The sequence below is a fragment of the Dermochelys coriacea genome, chromosome 11 (genome assembly GCF_009764565.3).
Source record: "Dermochelys coriacea isolate rDerCor1 chromosome 11, rDerCor1.pri.v4, whole genome shotgun sequence".
Taxonomy (NCBI): domain Eukaryota; kingdom Metazoa; phylum Chordata; order Testudines; family Dermochelyidae; genus Dermochelys; species Dermochelys coriacea.
This window is the reverse complement of record NC_050078.2, coordinates 40,710,714-40,732,090: the sequence shown is the minus strand read 5'-3', so window position 1 is coordinate 40,732,090 and position 21,377 is coordinate 40,710,714. Positions and strand designations below refer to the sequence as shown.

Below are 21,377 nucleotides of genomic sequence, written 5' to 3'. Positions count from 1 at the left end.
TAATGAAATCAAGTCTATTGTGATCACTTATCATGCACCAGGATGCTACCCTCCCAAGACAAACTGGATTTGTAAAGATAGATACTGAAATCCGCTTGTGCAAGATAAACATTTTCGAACTATGTCACAGAAGAAATTCAGTTTTTTCCCTAAACAATTGACCCACCAGAGATATCCCAGTCCACCCTATGTGATACACTAAAAGCTTTTATTGGGGCAGGATTATTTCCTACTCAGCAGATAGGAAGAGGGCTAGCCAGGTTCAGGTCCTAGAATAAATCAAACAACTTAAAGATATGGACCCAGAATGTGCAAACTAGCCCTAACAAGAAAATCGTAAAAATTAATCTATCTTTGGTAAGAAGTAAATAGACTGAATTCAGCACAAGCTCAATTTGCTCTTTTTAGACTCACAAAACATACTGGGAGTCAGGGGTAAAAGTGGGGAAAATTCTCGCATACAGATTAAAAGAAAGCAGTCAAAGGTCCCAAATACTATCACTCAAATCAGAACAAGAGCAGGTTATTACTAATCAAAAAGAGATCAATGATAAATTTTTGAAATTCTACCAGGCTCTTTACAATAATGATTTGCCACCTGACCCAGAAGAACTAAATAATTTTATTAAAGCTCTAAACTGCCCACAATCTCATAAGAACAGCAGACCAGGCTGGCCTTTCCCTTGAAATTAGAGAAGTTAATCAAGGCCATGGAGGAAGTGAATCTGGCCAAGACCCCTGTCCTTGATGGCTTACCAATAGAATTCTATCAAAGTTTCAAAAAAAAATTCTGGCCCCTAAGCTGTTATACTTTTCCAAGATGCCTTAAAGAAAGGTATGCTACCTCCTACTATGAGAGGAGCCCTAATTTACTGTATTACTTAAACCAGGTAAGGATGCACAAAACTGTAACAGCTATATATCCATCTCATTAATCAATATTGATGTAAAAATACTTTCACAAATATTGGCTAAGAGACTGGAAAAAGTAATGAGTGAAATGGTTAACCCTGAACAGGTGGAATTTATTTTAAAAAGGCATAGTTCACATTCTAGAAATTCCCATGCAATTGTTTCACTCAATGCAGAGAAAGCCTCTGACAGAGTGAACTGGCAATATCTGTTTGGGACCCTGGATAAATCTGGCTTGGGAAAATCCTTCATTTCATGGATAAAGCTGTTAGGATCTGAGAATTGGGATTGGAATATAACAAATAACACAATAACACCCCCGCCCCTTTGATCTGTTTCAGAGAGCAAGACAGGGATGTCCTCTATCCCCCCTCCTATTCAATCTAGCATTAGAATCACTTGTAATACAAATTAGGGAACTCCAAAATATTCAACAGATCAAATCTGAGACTCGGGAGACAAATTTTTCTATATGACATCCTCCTATTTATTAAAAATCCAGATCAATCTATTCTAAATATTCTACAAACTATAGATAACTGGTAAATTCTCTGGCTACTAGATAAATTGTGATATATTTGAAACAATAAAGATCTCATTGGATTTAGATGGAGGTGGCTTTCCCAGTATAGGGATATTTAGATGGCAAAAGACAAACCTCCGATATTTTGGCATCCTCTTCCCTAAAGAAATTAAAAGCACAATCATGGTTACCCTCACCCCATTAATCATGCAGTTAGCAAACTACCTCTCTCCCTTTTGGGGAAAAATAAACAATCAAAATGAATGCCATTCTGAGGATCCTTTTTACTCTGAATTCCTTTCCTACCCATATTTCTCCCTTCTATTTTACCCAAATTGACAACATGTTCAGATCTGTTTTGTAGGGTGCTGGTAACAAACCGAGAATCTCCTTACAAAGATTACAGCTCCCTGTCAAAACAGGTTTTAGATGTCCCAACTTTAAACTTTACCATCAAGCAATAATCCTTAGCCACCAGAACAGTGGTTCATTCCCTCGTGCCTTAGAAACTCAGATTGGTTCCAGCTGGAAGCAGAATTGGTTGTTCCTTTACCCCTTTCCAATGCGCTGCATTTGGATTACTACTGATTCCCTAAAGAACAACTACCAGCTATTGTGGCAGACAAAAATATTTGGCGTACTAGGTCTATTAAATTTAAAAATCACCCTCTTCTACATACCAAGGAGAGACTATCTGAAGTAACTTGAAACTCTGTATAGCAGACAACCCCATCATTTGGCCAGATTGGATTAGGGTTATAATATTCAAAGAAAGGTTCAATCTATAGACTAAGGAGTGGCAATATGTCCAAGTTAAATGTGCCATCTCCCATCTGTTGGGCTCCAAAGCCTGTGTTACCCCGACCCACCTGAACTGCATTCATCTCTCAAATATTACCCAGATTGCCAAGATGTACAGCAATACTATATGCACATTTGGCCAGCAAATTTGAATGAAACATGGATTCCCTAAAAAAGAAATGGGAGAAGAAACTAGGCCAATTTCTCTCTGCCAGCCAATGGAAACAAATTTTAGCAGGTACATCGAACTGTTCCTTGGATCTCCTTTTAAAATTAATCCAGCAGAAAATCATCTGGAGGATGCACTGTTCAAACAGGTGCTGCTAAGTGAAACAAATATTGGCACTATGATTCAGCAGGTGCTAACTTAACCCATACGTTCTGCGAATCCTCCTATATCCATATATAACATAATAAAATTGTGTTATAATCTAAACATGCAATCTTAAACCTAATGGATGTTAACTGGAAGCTGAATAAATCTGAAAACCTTTAGCTCAGCGGGGCACTAATAATTACTAAAAGACTAGTACTACAAAAATAGAAATCCAAAAAAATGACCAGTAACTGAAGACTTGAGCACAGACTCTATAAGCTTGGCCACCACGGAAAGCACTGTATACTGTAACAGAAATACCCAAGAAAAATTCTCAGTGATATGGTATGCTTTCCTGAGGTATCTGAATGATGCTATTCAATGCATCCCCCCTTACCTCCTCCTCTTCTCTACCACTTCCTTCCCTCCTCATCTTGGTACCTTCCTCTGAATTTTGCTTCTATTCTTTAACAGATTTTAATAATTTTACTTTAAGTAGTTGGATTTTAATGTATAAACTGTTGCTTACAAATCGATTGTTTTGTAAGTTGCTCCAGTATCTTTCCACGTATTGAAGGTAAGCTGACTATCTATAATTCCCTGGGTTCTCTTTGTTCCCCATTTTAAAGACAGTACTATATTTGCTTTTCTCCAGTCCTCTCGGACGTTATCCATCTTCCATGAGTTCTCAAAGATAATTACTAATGGTTCCAAGAGTGCTCCGACTAGTTCATTAAGTACCCTAGGGTGAATTTCGTCAGGTCCTGCTAATTTAAAGACATCTAACTTATCTAAATATTCTTTAACCTGTTCTTTTCCTATTTTGGCTTCCCTTCTTAATATTAATTTTGTTATGTATCTGATCTCAATTTACCTGTTTAGTGACGACTGAAGCAAAACAATCATTAAACACATCAGCCTTCTAGCTGTCATCCACTATTAGCTCTCCCTCTCCACTAAGTACAGGACCTATACTTTCCATGCATCCGAAGTGAGCTGTAGCTCACGAAAGCTTATGCTCAAATAAATTTGTTAGTTTCTAAGGTGCCACGAGTACTCCTTTTCTTTTTTGCGAATACAGACTAACACGGTTGCTACTCTGAAACCGGATACTTTCCATTGTCTTTCTCTTTCTCCTAATGTATCTATAGATCCGCTTTTTATTGCCTTTTACATCCCTTACTAGGTGTAACTCAGGATATGTCTACACTACAGCCACTAAGACGGCACAGCTACACACGGCAGCTGTGTGCTGTAGCATAAACACTTCCTATATCGAAGCAAGGGGCTTTTCTGTTGATGTATTTAATCCACCTCACCAAGAGGCAATGGTTAGGCTGACGGAAGATTTCTTCTGCTGACCTAGCTGCGTCAATACTGGCAGTTAAGTTGACCTAACTATGGTACTCAGGGCTCAGAATTTTTCACACCCCTGAGCCACGTAGCTAGATTGATCTAATTTTTAAGTGTGGACCAGGCCTCGTTTTATGCCTGACCTTTTCTGATTATGTTCCTACATGCTTGTGCTATTCTTTTGTTCTCCTCTTTGGCAAGTCATCCATGTGTCCATTTTTTGTACAATTCTTTTAAGATTTTCAGGGCTTAAAGAGCTGCTGTTGGAGCCATGATGGCACAACATCTTTGAAAATAAGGCCATTAGTTCTTGAAAACAGGCATTTTTTATACATTTACATAAGTTAAAGTGTACAAAGTAAACAAACATTACTCCTGGAACCTTAACTTTCACATTTTTCTGACACTTGTGTTCAAATATGCAACCTAAACATTAATGCACTATGCATTTAAATAGAAAAGTACTTTCTCTGACACTATGGAGTTATCCAATTGTTTCTGCATGACTCGATGGGATTTAAACTGCATTTCTCTGTACAGGCCTGATCCTGCAAGATGCGGACTATCTTCAACTCCTGTGGGAGTTAAAGATACTCAGCTCCTTATAGGAGGCAGAAATCTAGGAGCAGCACGGTGGAGAAATGCGGCACTATAAAGTCACACAATATTATTGTACCATAGGCAGTAACATAACTAAAAAAAACTATAAAAGTGTTGTAGGTTGCATTCATTAATGCACATTTTAACATGTTTACTAATTTTTCTCAAAATTTACCAAACTATTTCCCAGTAGAATTTGCCATATGAAAAATGTCATATTTAGAGTTCCCCTATTTGAGTTAGTCAGACGCAAATAAATCTTAATATGAGAAAACTGCTCAGTCTTTCCCTAAAAGTCACCTTTGGTCCGAAAGTATGACAATTTCAGTCAAAAAATGAAGTTTAGAAAAAGTTGTGCACAAATGAAAACAGTGGGTTAAAATGCCAGTAGAGTTATGACCAGCTGTATTCATTAAGGATATGTGTACATGGCAAGCAGAAACCCATGGCAGCAAGTCTCAGAGCCCCATCTACAGACTCGTGCTATGCCACTAAAAATAGCATGTAGATGTTTGGCTCAGACTGAAGCTCAGGTTTTGCAAACTTTAAATGAAGCCTGTATTTTCATAGAATTTTTTCGAAGATGATTACTGAACTCAGAGGAGAGAGTGTTCACTAGTGTCTAAGCCCATTTCATTGCAAAAATTCTCACTTATCTACTGTGTGAAGATCATCATTCCTGACAAGCACTGTGAAAGTTGTTAATAAGAATGTTGTTACAAACAGTGCAACTGACCCATTAAATAATTGCTCCAAGCAAAGAAGAGCATAATATATTAATGTATATTGCTTTGAAGTTATTTAGTCAACTGAAAATGTTAGAGAAGAGCAGATTGATAATATGGTCTCTGAATACTTGGCTTCTTCCACAAAGTAACAGCAAAACTCCTACCAACTTCAATGGGAGCGATATGCAGCCATCTGAAGACAGAAATTGACCATAATTTGCAATAAACATCATCCCAATTATTTGAAATGTTTGGTTTCAATTTTGTCTACATTATCAGTGAACTGTTCTTCAACAGCTAAAATAGTTGCTATATTTTGTTTTCAAAATTTCTTCAGTAAAAAGTAACCTTACCAATGGGCATTCCAATAATAATGCATCCTCTATTTTTTCTGATTTAGAACATGTTGGCAGTTGATAAAGTATTCTTGGCTCTCGTGCAATGCTGAGAAAAAAGATTATAAACGATCAGTCTACTTTATAAACTACCTCTGTCAACAGGTCAGTTTAAACACTATTATAAATCATTACCTCCTCCTCATGCAGTCAGCATTCTGAACTTCCCAGCATGCTGGGCTATTCTTATTCTGAGAATTGTCTCTCTGTGCTACTCTCAGAATTTGGGTACTCCCACCCCCCCCCGTATGAGATGCCATTAAAAAGATCAATTTTCATCTAAGTAAACATTTTAGACAAGAGATGTACCAATAATGTTCTTATTTTAGTAACATACTTTAAAAAAGAACTAAACAGAAAATACACACACACACACACACACAAAAGCTCTACCAAAACAAAATACTTCACAGCATGCACAATTCTCCCCCGGGGAGAGGAGGAGAAAAAGAATGAAGCACACATGACAGATGTTACTCACGTTGCTGATTGCTCTACTAGGTGCTCAGACTCTAGAGTCATGAGGGTGATATTATAGCCTATATAGATTAGAACTTGGGGTGAGGGGAGCTATTAGTTTGTAACAAGTTATTGTGCCAAATTCTTCTGAGTTACAGTTAAGAGTAACTTCATTGACTTGCACTGTGTATCTGACAGAAGAATTTGACCCATTAAGTATTATCAGGAGGAAACTCTTCCACTGTATCAGAGCATCATGCCTTTCATGGCATGGGTGCCAGAAGCTGAGAATTCTTTAAGAATTTAGCAACATACGTTTCCTGAAATAAACTCTGTCTCTAGTTCGGTCTTCTTCTTTTGGACTTATTAAATGACACCATTAACAAGGAATTTTACGTGCTGGAAATCACATGCTAAAAAGAGGCCTGATCCTGCAAGATCATAAGTATCTTCAACTCCCATTAAAGTGCATCTGGCACGTAAATATCTTGCGATGCCGGTTACAATAGTGCCATGCAAACGCCTGTTCTGACTTTCAGATGACATTGTAAATAAAAAGCAGGCAGCATTATCTCCTCCAAATGTAACCAAACTTGTTTGTCTGAATGATTGACTGATTGAGTGGACTTGTAGGCTCAAATGTTTTGGTTTTATTTTTGAATGCAGTTTTTTTTTTACATAATTTGACATTTGTAAGTTCATCTTTCATGATAAAAAGATTGCACTACAGTATTTATATTAGGTGAACTGAAAATACTATTTCTTTTGTTTTTTACAGTGAAAATATTTGTAATAAAAAATAAAGTGAGCACTCTACACCTTGTATTCTGTGTTGTAATTGAAATCAAAATATTTGAAAATGTAGTAAATATCCAAAAATATTTAAATGGTATTCTATCATTGTTTAACAGCGCAATTAATCATGTGATTAAAAAAATTAAATCACAATTAATCACTTGCCAGCCCTAATCTTAAACATGTGCGATATTCTTGGGTAACCCCCACTGGATAGAATTTACATTAGAGCCAGATTAGCTATGTTTTGTCAACTGCTGGAAATGGCCCACCTTGATTATCACTACAAAAAGTTGGATTTTTTTGTTTTTTTGTTTTCCTCTCCTGCTGGTAATAGCTCACCTTACCTGATCACTCTTGTTACAGTGTGTATGGTAACACCCATTGTTCATGTTCACTGTATTTCCACTGCATGCATCTGATGAAGTGAGCTGTAGCTCAAGAAAGCTTATGATCAAATAAATTTTTTAGTTTCTAAGGTGCCACAAGTACTCCTTTTCTTTTTGCAGATACAGACTAACACGGCTGCTACTCTGAAACCAGTCAGGACACTCCACTCTAACAATGGGCAATAGAAGAAACCCATTCTGCCCAGATAGCTCTTCCTGTGGATGCCTCAGCAAGAATATAGGCAATGACTACCCCTGTGCATCATCAAGCCATATAAGGACATGTGATATGCTTATGTGATCCTGAACTCCATCTTGAGACAGTAACTTTCCACAACTTGGGCTGTGAGCTTTGTTTTGAGACAGTACATTTACAGGCACATGGCAGAGAATATAAAAGACTCCTGAAATATCTTCAATTTGCCTCTTTCCTGCCCTGATTCTCTGGACTCTGGATTCCAATCTTCGGGAAGTCACTGAGAGACTTTACAAGTTAGCAGTTTATTCCATCATTGCTATAAACCTGATATAAGAACTTTGCAATTATTTGATCTATTAACCGTTAACAACTTTCTTATTCTTTCTTTTATTATTAAACTTTTAGTTTATAATTACTAAAGGATTGGCATCAGCGTGATTACTGGATAAGATCTCAGTTATACATTGATCTACCTATGTGCCTGATCTCTTGGGGGTAAGAAGAACCCTATTTTTGATTAAATTGTTTTTTAGTAACCACTCATCGTAGAGTCCAGTGTTTGCACGGTGAGACAAGAGCTGTAATGCCTAAAGAAACTGTACCCGTGACTTCTTGTTAATGTGCTGAGACAGAAGTTTACTTTTGTTACTGGCTTAGTATAATTTAATGATAGAATAACTACCAATTTAGGGTGAGACTGCCTTATTTCCCAGCAGTTTGTCCTGAATTTGGCATCCTCAGCTGTGACCCATTGAGGCCCGGTGACAACTACAAGAAATAAAACTAATGTTCAGTCTGTTTAATTTGAATTCTGTGCAGTGCTGAACATCCTCAACTCCCATTAAAGTCCAGTGATAGCTGAATATAAACAGCACCTCACAGGATCAGGCCTTACCTTGCCAAAAGCAATGTAATATTTAATGCTAGAGCTATTGTCTAACACTTAAGAGATAATAAAATAAGGGTCCAATCCTGCGAACAATTAGGCACATGGGTATCTGTGCTTATACAAGTAATCCCATTCAACTCGGTCGGACTACTCATGGGAGTTTCTAAGATCAGAGCCTGAGTATTAAAATGAAAAATAATGGCAATTTTTAGCAATCAAATAATTACCTGCTCACACAACACCGATAATTGTCAAAATAAATTCTTCCGCGCTCATAAGCAATAGGAGATGTGGAATGAGTTGTCCAAACATTCTTGAATTTAGTACTTTCCTGAAATAGACAATGAATAGAAGAAGGCTTTTATGACAAGCTGTGGTTTTGGAAAATATTTCACTTGCCCCTACTGCTTAATAACCAACGTTAATTGAACATAGTCTGTTGAACACATAAAGGACTGTTTAAATAAATAAGTCTCCTGGAGTTAGCTAGCCATTTTTAATTTTTCTTTCCTTCTTTCTATAATTGTACACTAGATGCATCCAGTTGTGAATACAGTAGGCATTGAAATATGGCAAACAGGGCTTTGACTCAAAAGTATTTGAAAAGTTAGTCTAGAAAAGTTGGAGGGGGTACGGTGGAGGAAAATGTCATAAAATTTATGAATGGGCCTTCATAAGAAAACTAGGGACAAAAAAATGAAAAGATGCTTTACCAATTCATGGACACCATGGAAAATAAATATATATGTTAGTAGTCTGAATTCACTGAGTTTTGGGATCCAGCCTACTCTCGGTATTTGAAGGAAGGCACAGAAGGGAGTTTACATGCTTGCTTCCATAAAGAATGCAAGATGTTAATGAGTTCACTTGAACTATTCACATGCATAAAGTTACTCATGTGCATTAGTGATATCACAATATGGGGTTGTAAATAATTTTATCTGTATTAATTAAAGCCCCAATTCTTTATGAGACGCATGTAGTGGGCTATGGTCAGACAAAACCCCATTAGCTTCAGTGGGGCCCTATGTGGGTGCAGGGATCTCCCTTCACACATCTGGTTGCATGAATGGGGCCTAACACCTTAGATTGTTAAAACTAAAGTAATTTTTAAATACTAATTTAATTATTCCTATATATGCTATTTCTACATTTCTCTCAGCTTGGCCAATAAAAAAAATTAAATCAGTTTCACTTTGGTTTATAATCAGCTGCAATTTCAGCTTCCCAGTGCTGCAATGTTTGGTTTCCACTTCAGAGGCATATTCATTTGTTTACGAAAACTATTGATTTTTTTTAATTGTGGAAAAAATTCTGTTGCACTTAGGCCAGATCTACACCATCAATTTACACTGGTATAACTACGTCATTCAGGGGTGTGAAAAATTCCTGAGTTATACCAATTTAACTGCTGATATAGTCAGCACTGTGTTGATGGGAGAGCTTCTCCTGCCGACATTGCTATTGTCTCTTGTGGAGGTGGATTAACTATACTGACGGGAGAAGCTCTCCTGTTGGTGTAGTGGAGTCTTCACTAAAGTGCTACAGTTACTCCTGAGGAAATTCTGCGTGACTGCACATATGCAGAATTCATGTCGCTCTGCAGAAAATACATAATGCCAGAGGCTCTGCAGTTCTGCCTTTTTCCCACCAGGGGCCACCGTGCGCCAGAACAGCCAGCAGCTGGCTGCATTCCTCAGTGCTCTGCCTGCAGAGCCCAGTTAAGAGTTATGGGATATGGGGGGGAGGGGGCACAGACAGGGTGGGGCACACAGGGGTCGGCACAGACTGGTGTTCAGAAGGGCTAGTGGGGTGACAGCATTGAGCAAGGGCTGAATGGAAGGTCAGGAGCAGCAGAAGCACCCTAAAAGTGGGAGTGGGAGGCCACACAGGCACCCAAACCATGCTCCCCTGCAAGTCCACACTGCCCCTTCTTCCTGAGTCTCACCGTCACTGCCCCTTTTCCCAAGACCTTGCCCTCACACAGCCTGTTCCCCCAAGATCCCACCACCTGCTTGCTCCTCTCCTCCCTGTCACTCGCCCTTATGGTTGGTAAAAAGTGGGGGGGGCCCATGGCCCCCCCGTTCCAGCACCCCTGCTGCAGGGCCACATAGGGAAGAAGGGGTAGGAGCTGCAGGGACACATAGGGACACCCAGGGGTTGCATGGGGGAACCTCCCTTACTCCCTAACAAAAAATCCTGTTCCATACTTCTCCCACTCACACGCAACCACCCTCCAGGTTCTCTCCCAGGCTCCTTCCCTCTCCCTCAGCACCTCCATTACCCCTGCCTACACCCAAACCTTTGCTCTGCTTCTGAGGGGTGGAGGAAATATAGTTCTTTATTGTAGTTTAAATAAATTACCCAAAGTTCTGTATTAATATGCCCAGTGAGGAATCTATTGTCAAAAAAAAATTCCTGAATTTTTGTTTTTATTGTTAGACATACTTGCTGACAGGTATTTTGAAATAAATTACCAAAATAACTGAAACTGGTGTGAATATATATTGTGTTAGTTTGACAAATAAAATATGCAGAACTTTAAAATATTGTGTGCAGAATTTTTAATTTTTTGGCACAGAATTCCCCCCAGGAGCATATAGTGGAGCAGCCTGCACCGCTACACATGTAGACAAACCCTTAGAGTACCGAGGTCAAATTTAAAGTTGATGATGTCCCTTACACTGCTACCATAATTTTAATATTAAGTATTATATAACTGTCTTCAATAATAGTCCCCCAATTAAGAAATCTGAGTGAAAGAGTTTAAGAAGAGTCACACAGTAACACTGTTATCATGTAAAATAAAAGTTTGATTTACAAATGGTAATGCCATTTTTTCCACCATACGATATTCTTCAGGTTTGAATGATAAAGAGGTTGCATCTTTTCCAGATTTTTCCTGAGGTAAATTTAATAGTATTGCTAACTCTCTCATCCTTAATCAAGAACTCAAGCTGTTTGCTCTCTCACAAACTTCTCCTATTCAGAGTTTGGTCCAGAGGTTGCCCAAATTCCTGCCCTAGACTGAGTTCAGAACATCTGGACTGAAGAAATCAGGTTCCAAACAAGGAACTGCTGGAAAATGTTAGAAGCGGTTACCTGACACACTAGCATTCTTAGGATTCCCATGTTTTTTCTGTGGGCGACACCCGCATCTTTTGTATAAAATCCGTGAGACCTCCTGCTTAGAAGGCGGCAGACATTGTGAATTTTAAAAGCACTGGAGAAGAGGCTCTTGGCGGAGGAGGAGGAGGAGGAGGAAGCGAAAGCGACTGAATCTGGAGACATTTTTATTTCTTGGGAAAAGCTCGAATTCCTTCTAATTCCTCCTGGCTCAGGCAGCACGCGCGGGGCTGTTCAATACAAGGAGACAACAACGCGTGTGCCGGATCGTCTTTCGATGCCACAAGTGTGAGGGGCCCACTTGGCGATCCTGCCGTCTCCCTCCCCCAAATCCCGGAGCCCTCCGCGGGAACAGGGTAAAACAAGGCGGGAAAGAGCTGCCTGCACAGCCCCCGCTACGCCCCAGCCCGGGCTGCGAACAAGGAGACCCCTGACTGCCCCGCCGCCGGCCCGTTCCACCATGGCCCCGAGCTCTCCCCGTTGTCGATGGCAGCTCGCCGGGGCCGGTGCGTCTGAATCTGTTCACGGCCTGACAGCAGCGCCTGGCTGGGCTCTAAGAGGAATGTACCACAAGCCATTGGCGGGGGGGGGGGGGGGAGGGGAGGAGAGTAACTCAACTGTCCAGCAGCCCGTCAGTCCCCACCGTGTCTGTGCCGCAAACCACCTGGCAGCGGCTGACAAGGGCAGCATCGGCCAGGCCGCTCCACGGCCCCGCCCTCTCCTCTCCTCTCCTCCTCTCCTGCGGCGGGCAGTTTTCAGGCGCTTCTCAATGACGCGCCAAAACTACAAGTCCCCGAAGCCATGGCGCTGCCCTCTCTATGCGCCTCCTCCCACGGGTGGCGCCTGCCCGCCCTTCCGGGGGCATGTTTGCAGCTCCCTGAAGAGTGTTTCCCCAGCAGCGGGGCTGGGGCGCTGAGCAGAGCTCCCGCGGGTCCTGTTAAGTGCGTTGCCAGATGGGAAGGTGTGGGCACACCCAATCCAGGGGGCTAGGCATTGCTAAAGAGAAAGGTTGTGGGGCGCCTGAGTGGGGACATCACGGATGCTGTGAGCCCCGTGCAATGTGCTACCGTATTTGCTTAGAGACTAACAAATTTATTAGAGCATAAGCTTTCATGAGCTACAGCTCACTTCATCGGATGTACTCCTTTTCTTTTTGCGAATACAGACTAACACGGCTGCTACTCTGAAACCTGTATTTGCTTGTTACGCAGTTCCCTTAGCTGTACACAGAGAAGCAGTCCTGGGGAGGAAATTAGTAAAAAGTCCCTACGATTATTTTAAAGGATTTTCTCTATAAACTAGAAGAACATTTTGAAGGTATGTTTTGGGTTGTTTTTTTTTTTTTAAATTAAAATATTACTGGCACTTTTCAGTAAATCAGCCACGGTCAGCTCTTCAGAGCAAGCAAAATGTCTTAATATATAAAGATTATGAAAATTTACAGTGCTGGTGTAAATGAGAATAAATTAAATACACACATATAGTCCCTGATCCTGCAAAGACTTATGCACCTGCTTAACTTTACAGTAAAGTAGTCTCAGTGAGATCAATGATACTACTCGTGTGCACAAAAGTTAAGCATATGGGTAAATCTTTGCAAGATTAGGGCGTTAATAGTTCATTATAATGATTTCTTTGCTTTCTTGTAATGAGGTTCCAAAAAACAATATAACTATTACACATACGTTGTCATATTTAAAAAAAAAACAACCCCTTCTAAATAAAGGCATTTTATCATGCATTTAAAAAAAACAAAAAGGGGAGTAAATATATAGCATTTATTTATGATTAGGAAAGACAATATAATTTAGGTGGGAATTTCTTTCCAATTTTTTTGTTTTTATTTCCCTCATTGAAAATAAAATACCTTTTAAACTGAGCAGGAGAAAAGAAGAAAAGTCTGTGTTTGCTCCGCACTGTTACTTTCCAATAATATTCAACAATATTAGCAGGGCAGTTATATTGTGCAACTCACTGAAACTGTTCTCACTATTCTGTGCAGTCATGCTCAGTAGTGAGATGCCAGTGATGATAGTGGTCATTTGTTTTTTAAATATAAATTTGGGAATGTGAAAGTTGCTGGACTGAAAACTATGGAAGTTGAATTTTTTTTTTTTTTTGTATAACAGATGCAGAAGGTTAGAAGGGTAATTTGAATCTTCATGGAGACTTGGTTTTGTTGGTGATTTGTCTGATATGGACATGTGGATATGGAACTAATGGAATTCACAAACTCATTGTATTTGTACCGTTGAACAGCTATCACCAGGTAATGAATTCTGGTCACTATTGAACTGGGCTGGATTTGAATTGATTCAGTTCCCGATCCTAGAAATACTTATTGACATACGTGAAGTTTGCCGGATCAGGGGCTTAGAAATGTAAAGCACTTCATCTCGGTAATAGTTCCCTGAGACGTACAACATGTGGGACTTCTTACTGCATCTCTTGATAGATCACAAAGCACACCTCCACAATTGATAGCATTTGTCAGCAGAGAAGTTGAGCTCTGAATACCCATGGTAATTATCCTCTTGCCTGAAGAGGTCTGCAGATCAGGAGTGAGGCTTGTGTGGAAACTGGTGCTACCACTGTCTATGAGGCTAAATAGTGGACATCAGTCTTTAGGGATGTCAAATACACTGGCACTTTACGCAAGTACTAAATTATCTTAAAAATTTAAAAATATTTTGAGGGCCAAGGGAAGATGGAGTTGCACCATAAATGTCTGTGGGACAGTTGCCTTTAGGCCAAGCCCTAGCAATGGCTGTGAATCAATAATGAATTAAGAAAGTCAAGTGGTAGTCCAGAGAGTGTTCCTTCAAGAAACAGGGGAGAGTCAAACTATTCATGTTGTGCAGGCTAGTGAGAGGAAAGTATGTTTCAGGTGCACACCTGCCAATGAGGGACTAATGCTAATAACATTGAGGCTATGTCTACACTACAGATACTACAATGGCACAGCTATCACACCACAGATGTGCCACAGTAGCATCTGTGGTGTAGACACTTGCCACAGTGATGGAAGGGGTTTTTCGATCACTGTAGTTAATCCACCCCTCTGAGAGGTGGTAGTTAGGTCGAAATAAGAAATCTTTTGTTTGACTTGCCAGTGTCTACAGTGGGCATTAAGATGGTTTAATTATGAATTTGTCACACCCGAGTGCCATAGCTAGGTTGACCTAAGTTTTAGATGTAGTAAGTTTTAAGCCTGACAGTGCTTAGCTGGTGCTATAAAAAGAGATGTATCCCTAAACTATGAAATTCTGAATACTTAGAAAAATTCAAGCTTTAGTACTCATTGTAATGAAGAGAACTAAATGCATGATCACTGTGGTAGCTGCAAAAAGAAAAGGAGTACTTGTCGCACCTTAGAGACTAACAAATTTATTAGAGCATAATTTTCGTGAGGCTAAGGATAACGAGGTTAGTTCAACCCTGATTAAACTAACCTCATTATCCCTAGCCTGATTCTTGCTTCCATATTTATAACTGCCTCTGGAAATTTCCACGACATGCATCCGACAAACTGGGTATTCACCCACGAAAGCTTATGCTCTAATACGTCTGTTAGTCTATAAGGTGCCACAGGACTCAGTGCCGCTTTTACAGATCCAGACTAACACGGCTATCCCTCTGATACTTGTGATTTTCATGTTAGTGATGAATTAGTCCATTAAGCTTTGTTAAAAGTTTTAGGTATAGTACAAAAGTTCATTTTGTGTTAAGGCTATTTATTTTTTTTAGTTGTATGCTTGTTTAGTTTTCTATAAGTGTTTAGAACAGGGGTGGGCAAACCACGGCCCATGGGCCGCATCTGGCCCGCCAACCATTTTAATTGGGCCCTTGAGCTCCTGCTGGGGAGCGGGGTCTGGAACTTGTTCTGCTCCAGCTGGTGAGCAGGGTCGGGGTGGCTCCGCATGGCTCCCAGAAGCAGCAGCATGTCCCCGCTCTGGCCCCTACACATAGGGGCAGCCAGGAGGCTCCACCCCAAGCGCCGCGCTAGCAGCTCCCATTGGCCGGAGCTGCCGGGGCGACGCCTGCGGACGGGGCAGCATACAGCAAAGCTGCCTGGCCGTGTCTCCACGTAGGAGCTGGAGGGGTGACATGCTGCTGCTTCTGGGAGCTGCTTAAGGTAAGAGTGGCCCGGAGCCAAGACCCCCCCCCCGTGCCCCAAACCTCTTCCCCAGCTCTGATCCCCCTCTCAGGCTTTGGTCCCAGCCTGGAGCACCCTCCTGCACCCCAAACCTCTCATCCTCAGCCCCACCCCAGAGCCTGCACCCCCAGCCAGAGCCCTCCCCCCCCTTACACCCTAACCCCAATTTTGTGAGCATTCATGGCCCGCCATACAATTTCTATACCCAGATGTGGCCCTCGGGCCAAAAAGTTTGGCCCCCCCTGGCTTAGAACATGCATAGGCATTTTCAACAAATCAGAATAAATACATAAAGTGGTCCTATAATAATAAATATAAAGGACAGTTAAAAGAAATAACTGCAGAGAATATGCCATGTGAAAGGGATGCTTTTAAGTAGTTTTGCCCACAAATGTAAATTTTGCCTGCTTTAATTAATTTGAAAAAAAAATCAATATTTTAAAAGCAGTAAGAGAAAAGTTCAGTTTCCCTTCCTCTCCCTCCATGGATTAGCTAATGTGTTCTAGCCTTTGCATTTAGTTAGGACACCTGCATGTTTAGAACCTTTGCCAGATAAAATATTCCGTTCATAATGCCTGTTTTATAAAACAAAGCAACTTTTAAACAAATAAAACATTTAATCTAGAGATTTAATCATATTTTGTTAAATGAACGTCTAAGAGTATTTAAGTTACAAATCAAGAGCTGGACTCCTAGTTAAAATGAACATAATTCTAGTTTAACATATTGACTAGTTTTGTGACTGTGTAGTTTTTGGATTTCTAGTAATTTAAAAAGAAAAGGAGTACTTGTGGCACCTTAGAGACTAACAAATTTATTTGAGCTTAAGCTTTCATGAGCTACAGCTCACTTCATCGGATGCATTTGGTGGAAAATACAGTGGGGAGATTTATATACAGACACAGAGAACATGAAACAATGGGTTTTATCATACACACTGTAAGGAGAGTGATCACTTAAGATGAGCCATCACCAGCAGCAGGGACGGGGAAGGAGGAAAACCTTTCATGGTGACAAGCAAGGTAGGCCATTTCCAGCAGTTAACAAGAACATCAGAGGAACAGTGGGGGGTGGGGTGTGGGGGGGAGAAATAACATGGGGAAATAGTTTTACTTTGTGTAATGACTCATCCATTCCCAGTCTCTATTCAAGCCTAAGTTAATTGTATCCAGTTTGCAAATTAATTCCAATTCAGCAGTCTCTCGTTGGAGTCTGTTTTTGAAGCTTTTTTGTTGAAGGATAGCCACCCTCAGGTCTGTAATCGAGTGACCGGAGAGATTGAAGTGTTCTCCGACTGGTTTTTGAATGTTATAATTCTTGACGTCTGATTTGTGTCCATTTATTCTTTTACGTAGAGATTGTCCAGTTTGACCAATGTACATGGCAGAGGGGCATTGCTGGCACATGATGGCATATATCACATTGGTAGATGCGCAGGTGAACAAGCCTCTGATAGTGTGGCTGATGTGATTAGGCCCTATGATGGTGTCCCCTGAATAGATATGTGGACAGAGTTGGCAACGGGCTTTGTTTCAAGGATAGGTTCCTGGGTTAGTGGTTCTGTTGTGTGGTGTGTGGTTGCTGGTGAGTATTTGCTTCAGATTGGGGGGCTGTCTGTAAGCAAGGACTGGCCTGTCTCCCAAGATCTGTGAGAGTGATGGATCGTCCTTCAGGATAGGTTGTAGATCCTTGATGATGCGTTGGAGAGGTTTTAGTTGGGGGCTGAAGGTGATGGCTAGTAGCCTTCTGTTATTTTCTTTGTTGGGCCTGTCCTGTAGTAGGTGACTTCTGGGTACTCTTCTGGCTCTGTCAATCTGTTTCTTCACTTCAGCAGATGGGTATAGTAGTTGTAAGAATGCATGCTAGAGATCTTGTAGGTGTTTGTCTCTGTCTGAGGGGTTGTAGCAAATGCAGTTATATCGTAGAGCTTGGCTATAGACAATGGATCGTGTGGTATGATCTGGATGAAAGCTAGAGGCATGTAGGTAGGAATAGCGGTCAGTAGGTTTCCGATATAGGGTGGTGTTTATGTGACCATCGCTTATTAGCACCGTAGTGTCCAGGAAGTGGATCTCTTGTGTGGACTGGTCCAGGCTGAGGTTGATGGTGGGATGGAAATTGTTGAAATCATGGTGGAATTCCTCAAGGGCTTCTTTTCCATGGGTCCAGATGATGAAGATATCATCAATGTAGCGCAAGTAGAGTAGGGGCATTAGGGGACAAGAGCTGAGGAAGCGTTGTTCTAAGTCAGCCATGAAAATGTTGGTATACTGTGGGGCCATGCGGGTACCCATCGCAGTGCCGCAGATTTGAAGGTATACATTGTCCCCAAATGTGAAATAGTTATGCGTGAGGACAAAGTCACAAAGTTCAGCCACCAGGTTAACCATGACATTATCGGGATACTGTTCCTGACGGCTTGTAGTCCATCTTTGTGTGGAGTGCTGGTGTAGAGGCTTCTACATCCATAGTGGCTAGGATGGTGTTTTTAAGAAGATCACCAATGGATTGTAGTTTCCTCAGGAAGTCAGTGGTGTCTCGAAGATAGCTGGGAGTGCTGGTAACGTAGGGCCTGAGGAGGGAGTCTACATAGCCAGACAATCCTACTGTCAGGGTGCCAATGCCTGAGATGATGGGGCATCCAGGATTTCCAGGTTTATGGACTATGGGTAACAGATAGAAAACCCCAGGTCGGGGTTCTAGGGGTGTGTCTGTGCGGATTTGTTTTTGTGCTTTTTCAGGGAGTTTCTTGAGCAAATGCTGTAGTTTCTTTTGGTAACTCTCAGTGGGATCAGAGGGTAATGGCTTGTAGAAAGTGGTGTTGGAGAGCTGCCTAGTAGCCTCTTGTTCATATTCCTACCTATTCATGATGACAATAGCACCTCCTTTGTCAGCCTTTTTGATTATGATGTCAGAGTTGTTTCTGAGGCTGTGGATGGCATTGTGTTCTGCACGGCTGAGGTTATGGGGCAAGTGATGCTGCTTTTCCACAATTTCAGCCCGTGCACGTCGGCGGAAGCACTCTATGTAGAAGTCCAGTCTGCTGTTTCGACCTTCAGGAGGAGTCCACCCAGAATCCTTCTTTTTGTAGTGTTGGTAGGAAGGTCTCTGTGGGTTAATATGTTGGTCAGAGGTGTGTAGGAAATATTCCTTGAGTCGGAGACGTCGAAAATAGGATTCTAGGTCACCACAGAACTGTATCATGTTCGTGGGTGTGGAGGGGCAAAAGGAGAGGCCCCGAGATAGGACAGATTCTTCTGCTGGGTTAAGAGTATAGTTGGATAGATTAACAATATTGCTGAGTGGGTTACGGGAACTACTGTTGTGGCCCCTTGTGGCACTTAGTAGTTTAGATAGTTTACTGTCCTTTTTCTTTTGTAGAGAAGCAAAGTGTGTATTGTAAATGGCTTGTCTAGTTTTTGTAAAGTCCAGCCACGAGGAAGTTTGTGTGGAAGGTTGGTTCTTTATGAGAGTATCCAGTTTTGAGAGCTCATTCTTAATCTTCCCCTGTTTGCTGTAGAGGATGTTGATCAGGTGGTTCCGCAGTTTCTTTGAGAGTGTGTGGCACAAGCTGTCAGCATAGTCTGTGTGGTATGTAGATTGTAATGGATTTTTTACCTTCACTCCTTTTGGTATGATGTCCATCTGTTTGCATTTGGAGAGGAAGATGATGTCTGTCTGTATCTGTACGAGTTTTTTCATGAAGTTGATAGATTTCCACTCTATACGGCTAAATTCAGTGCCTTGTATAATGACAGGTTTCAGAGTAGCAGCCGTGTTAGTCTGTATTCGCAAAAAGAAAAGGAATACACACTGTAAGGAGAGTGATCACTTAAGATGAGCCATCACCAGCAGGGGGTGGGGGGGGAGAAATAACATGGGGAAATAGTTTTATTTTGTGTAATGACTCATCCATTCCCAGTCTCTATTCAAGTCTATTTCCCCATGTTATTTCTCCCCCCTACCCCACCCCCCACTGTTCCTCAGACGTTCTTGTTAACTGCTGGAAATGGCCTACGTTGCTTGTCACCATGAAAGGTTTTCCTCCTCTCCCCCCTCCCCCCCCGCTGCTGGTGATGGCTCATCTTAAGTGATCACTCTCCTTACAATGTGTATGATAAAACCCATTGTTTCATGTTCTCTGTGTCTGTATATAAATCTCCCCACTGTATTTTCCACCAAATGCATCTGATGAAGTGAGCTGTAGCTCACGAAAGCTTATGCTCAAATAAATTTGTTAGTCTCTAAGGTGCCACAAGTACTCCTTTTCTTTTTGCGAATACAGACTACCACGGCTGCTACTCTGAAACCTAGTAATTTAAATGAACACTGTGAAGAGTTCAAATCTTTATTTGCAAAATAGAAATATTCTAAACCAGTGATTCCCAAACTTGTTCCGCCACTTGTGCAGGGAAAGCCCATGGCAGGCTGGGCCTGTTTGTTTACCTGCCGCGTCCGCAGGTTCGGCTGATCGCGGCTCCCAGTGGCCGCGGTTCACTGCTCCAGGCCAAGGGGAGCCGCTGGAAGAGGTGCAGGCCGAGGGATGTACAGATTCTAAACAGATTCTGTCACTTTCAAAGTCCTCACATTAGGTTTTACTATTCTTATAGTTTGGATGAAGTATTTCATTTCTAAATACTCATTTACTCAAGATCTATCACTGATTTAAGGCCACTGTTCATGCATAAACTTAACTTTGCTTTGTTTTGCTGTTGCAGCACCAGGAAGCAGGGGATACGCAAATTAACTAGCAAACCCTGTGCCCAGAGCTGTGATGTTCATTGATGACTTTCTCTTACCATGCTGATGGGGGGCAAAGAAGTCAGTGAATCAGATGCTTGATAGACTCAGCTTTATAAGTAACAAAAAGGGAAGTGAGTTGTCACATGTAAAAAGGAAAAACTACGTCTACACAGCATTTTGGAGCAAGCCTCTCAGCCCAGGATGACAGACTCGGGGTAGTGGGGCTCGTGTTAGTGCTCTAAAAATAGCTGTATGGACAGCACTTTGAAGTTGTGGCTCGGGCTGGAGGTCAGGCTCTGAAGCCCCCCCCCCCCCCCATTTCCTAGGCTTCAGAGCCCCAGCTCTAGCTCCAGTTGCCACTGCAAAGCTTTGTTTCTACAGCTATTTTTAGTGTCATAAATGGAACACTAATGCAAGCCACACTAGCCCGAATTTCTCAACCCAGGCTGGGAGACTCGCTCCAAAATGCTGTGTAGACATACCCTAATAGGGAAAGAAGGGGGATGGGTTCTTTTCAGCCTTTTGGAGGGAAGTACATATGTGTGTCTAAATCCTACATGCTGCAAACACTTACCACCAGGACTACTCATGTGTAGAGTTAAGTCTTTGCAGGATCTGGACCCAAACATTTAAAAAAAAATGTGAGCCTATCCCTTTAAATTAGCAAGCATTAGTAACAAAGAACTCTGAACTGAGGGTCACTGATATTTCCCTCGCGTCCATTATTTAAAATCTCTACATCAGGAGTAATTACAGGCACCAGTTTTGCTGTGTGCGCCTTTCAGTGCACATTAAGAATAAAAATCTTTAATTGGCTTGATTAACACAAACACTATTACATGTATCAGAGTAGCAGCCGTGTTAGTCTGTATTCGCAAAAAGAAAAGGAGTACTTGTGGCACCTTAGAGACTAACAAATTTATTAGAGCATAAGCTTTCGTGAGCTACAGCTCACTTCATCGGATGCATTCCGATGAAGTGAGCTGTAGCTCA

The 21,377-nt window shown here is 41.4% G+C and overlaps 2 protein-coding genes across 7 annotated transcripts in view; one reads left to right on the top strand and one right to left on the bottom strand.

The window, feature by feature from the left end:
• The window catches only part of DCAF17 (DDB1 and CUL4 associated factor 17), a 46,737-nt gene extending 34,535 nt beyond the window's left edge, over positions 1 to 12,202 (bottom strand). For 2 of the 4 annotated variants that reach the window (XR_006277990.1, XM_043505273.1), the window contains exons 1-3: positions 11,462 to 12,056; positions 8,587 to 8,690; positions 5,587 to 5,677 (exon numbers count right to left, since the gene is read on the bottom strand). Coding sequence is in view for 3 of the 4 variants with exons in the window: in XM_043505273.1 (XP_043361208.1) it covers positions 5,587 to 5,677; positions 8,587 to 8,690; positions 11,462 to 11,650 (384 nt within the window). In the remaining variant the exon portion in view is untranslated. Of the gene's footprint in view, positions 1 to 5,586; positions 5,678 to 8,586; positions 8,691 to 11,461; positions 12,057 to 12,103 lie in introns of those variants that run through there. The other 2 variants (XM_038422042.2, XM_043505272.1) reach the window with 2 other exon arrangements.
• Positions 12,203 to 12,658: 456 nt separating this feature from the next.
• Positions 12,659 to 21,377, top strand: part of METTL8 (methyltransferase 8, methylcytidine) — a 45,931-nt gene continuing 37,212 nt past the window's right edge. Inside the window, exons 1-2 of one of the 3 annotated variants that reach the window (XM_038422045.2) lie at positions 12,659 to 12,802; positions 13,615 to 13,754. The gene's annotated coding sequence lies outside the window, so the exon portion shown is untranslated. Of the gene's footprint in view, positions 12,803 to 13,614; positions 13,755 to 20,353; positions 20,463 to 21,377 lie in introns of those variants that run through there. The other 2 variants (XM_038422051.2, XM_038422053.2) reach the window with 2 other exon arrangements.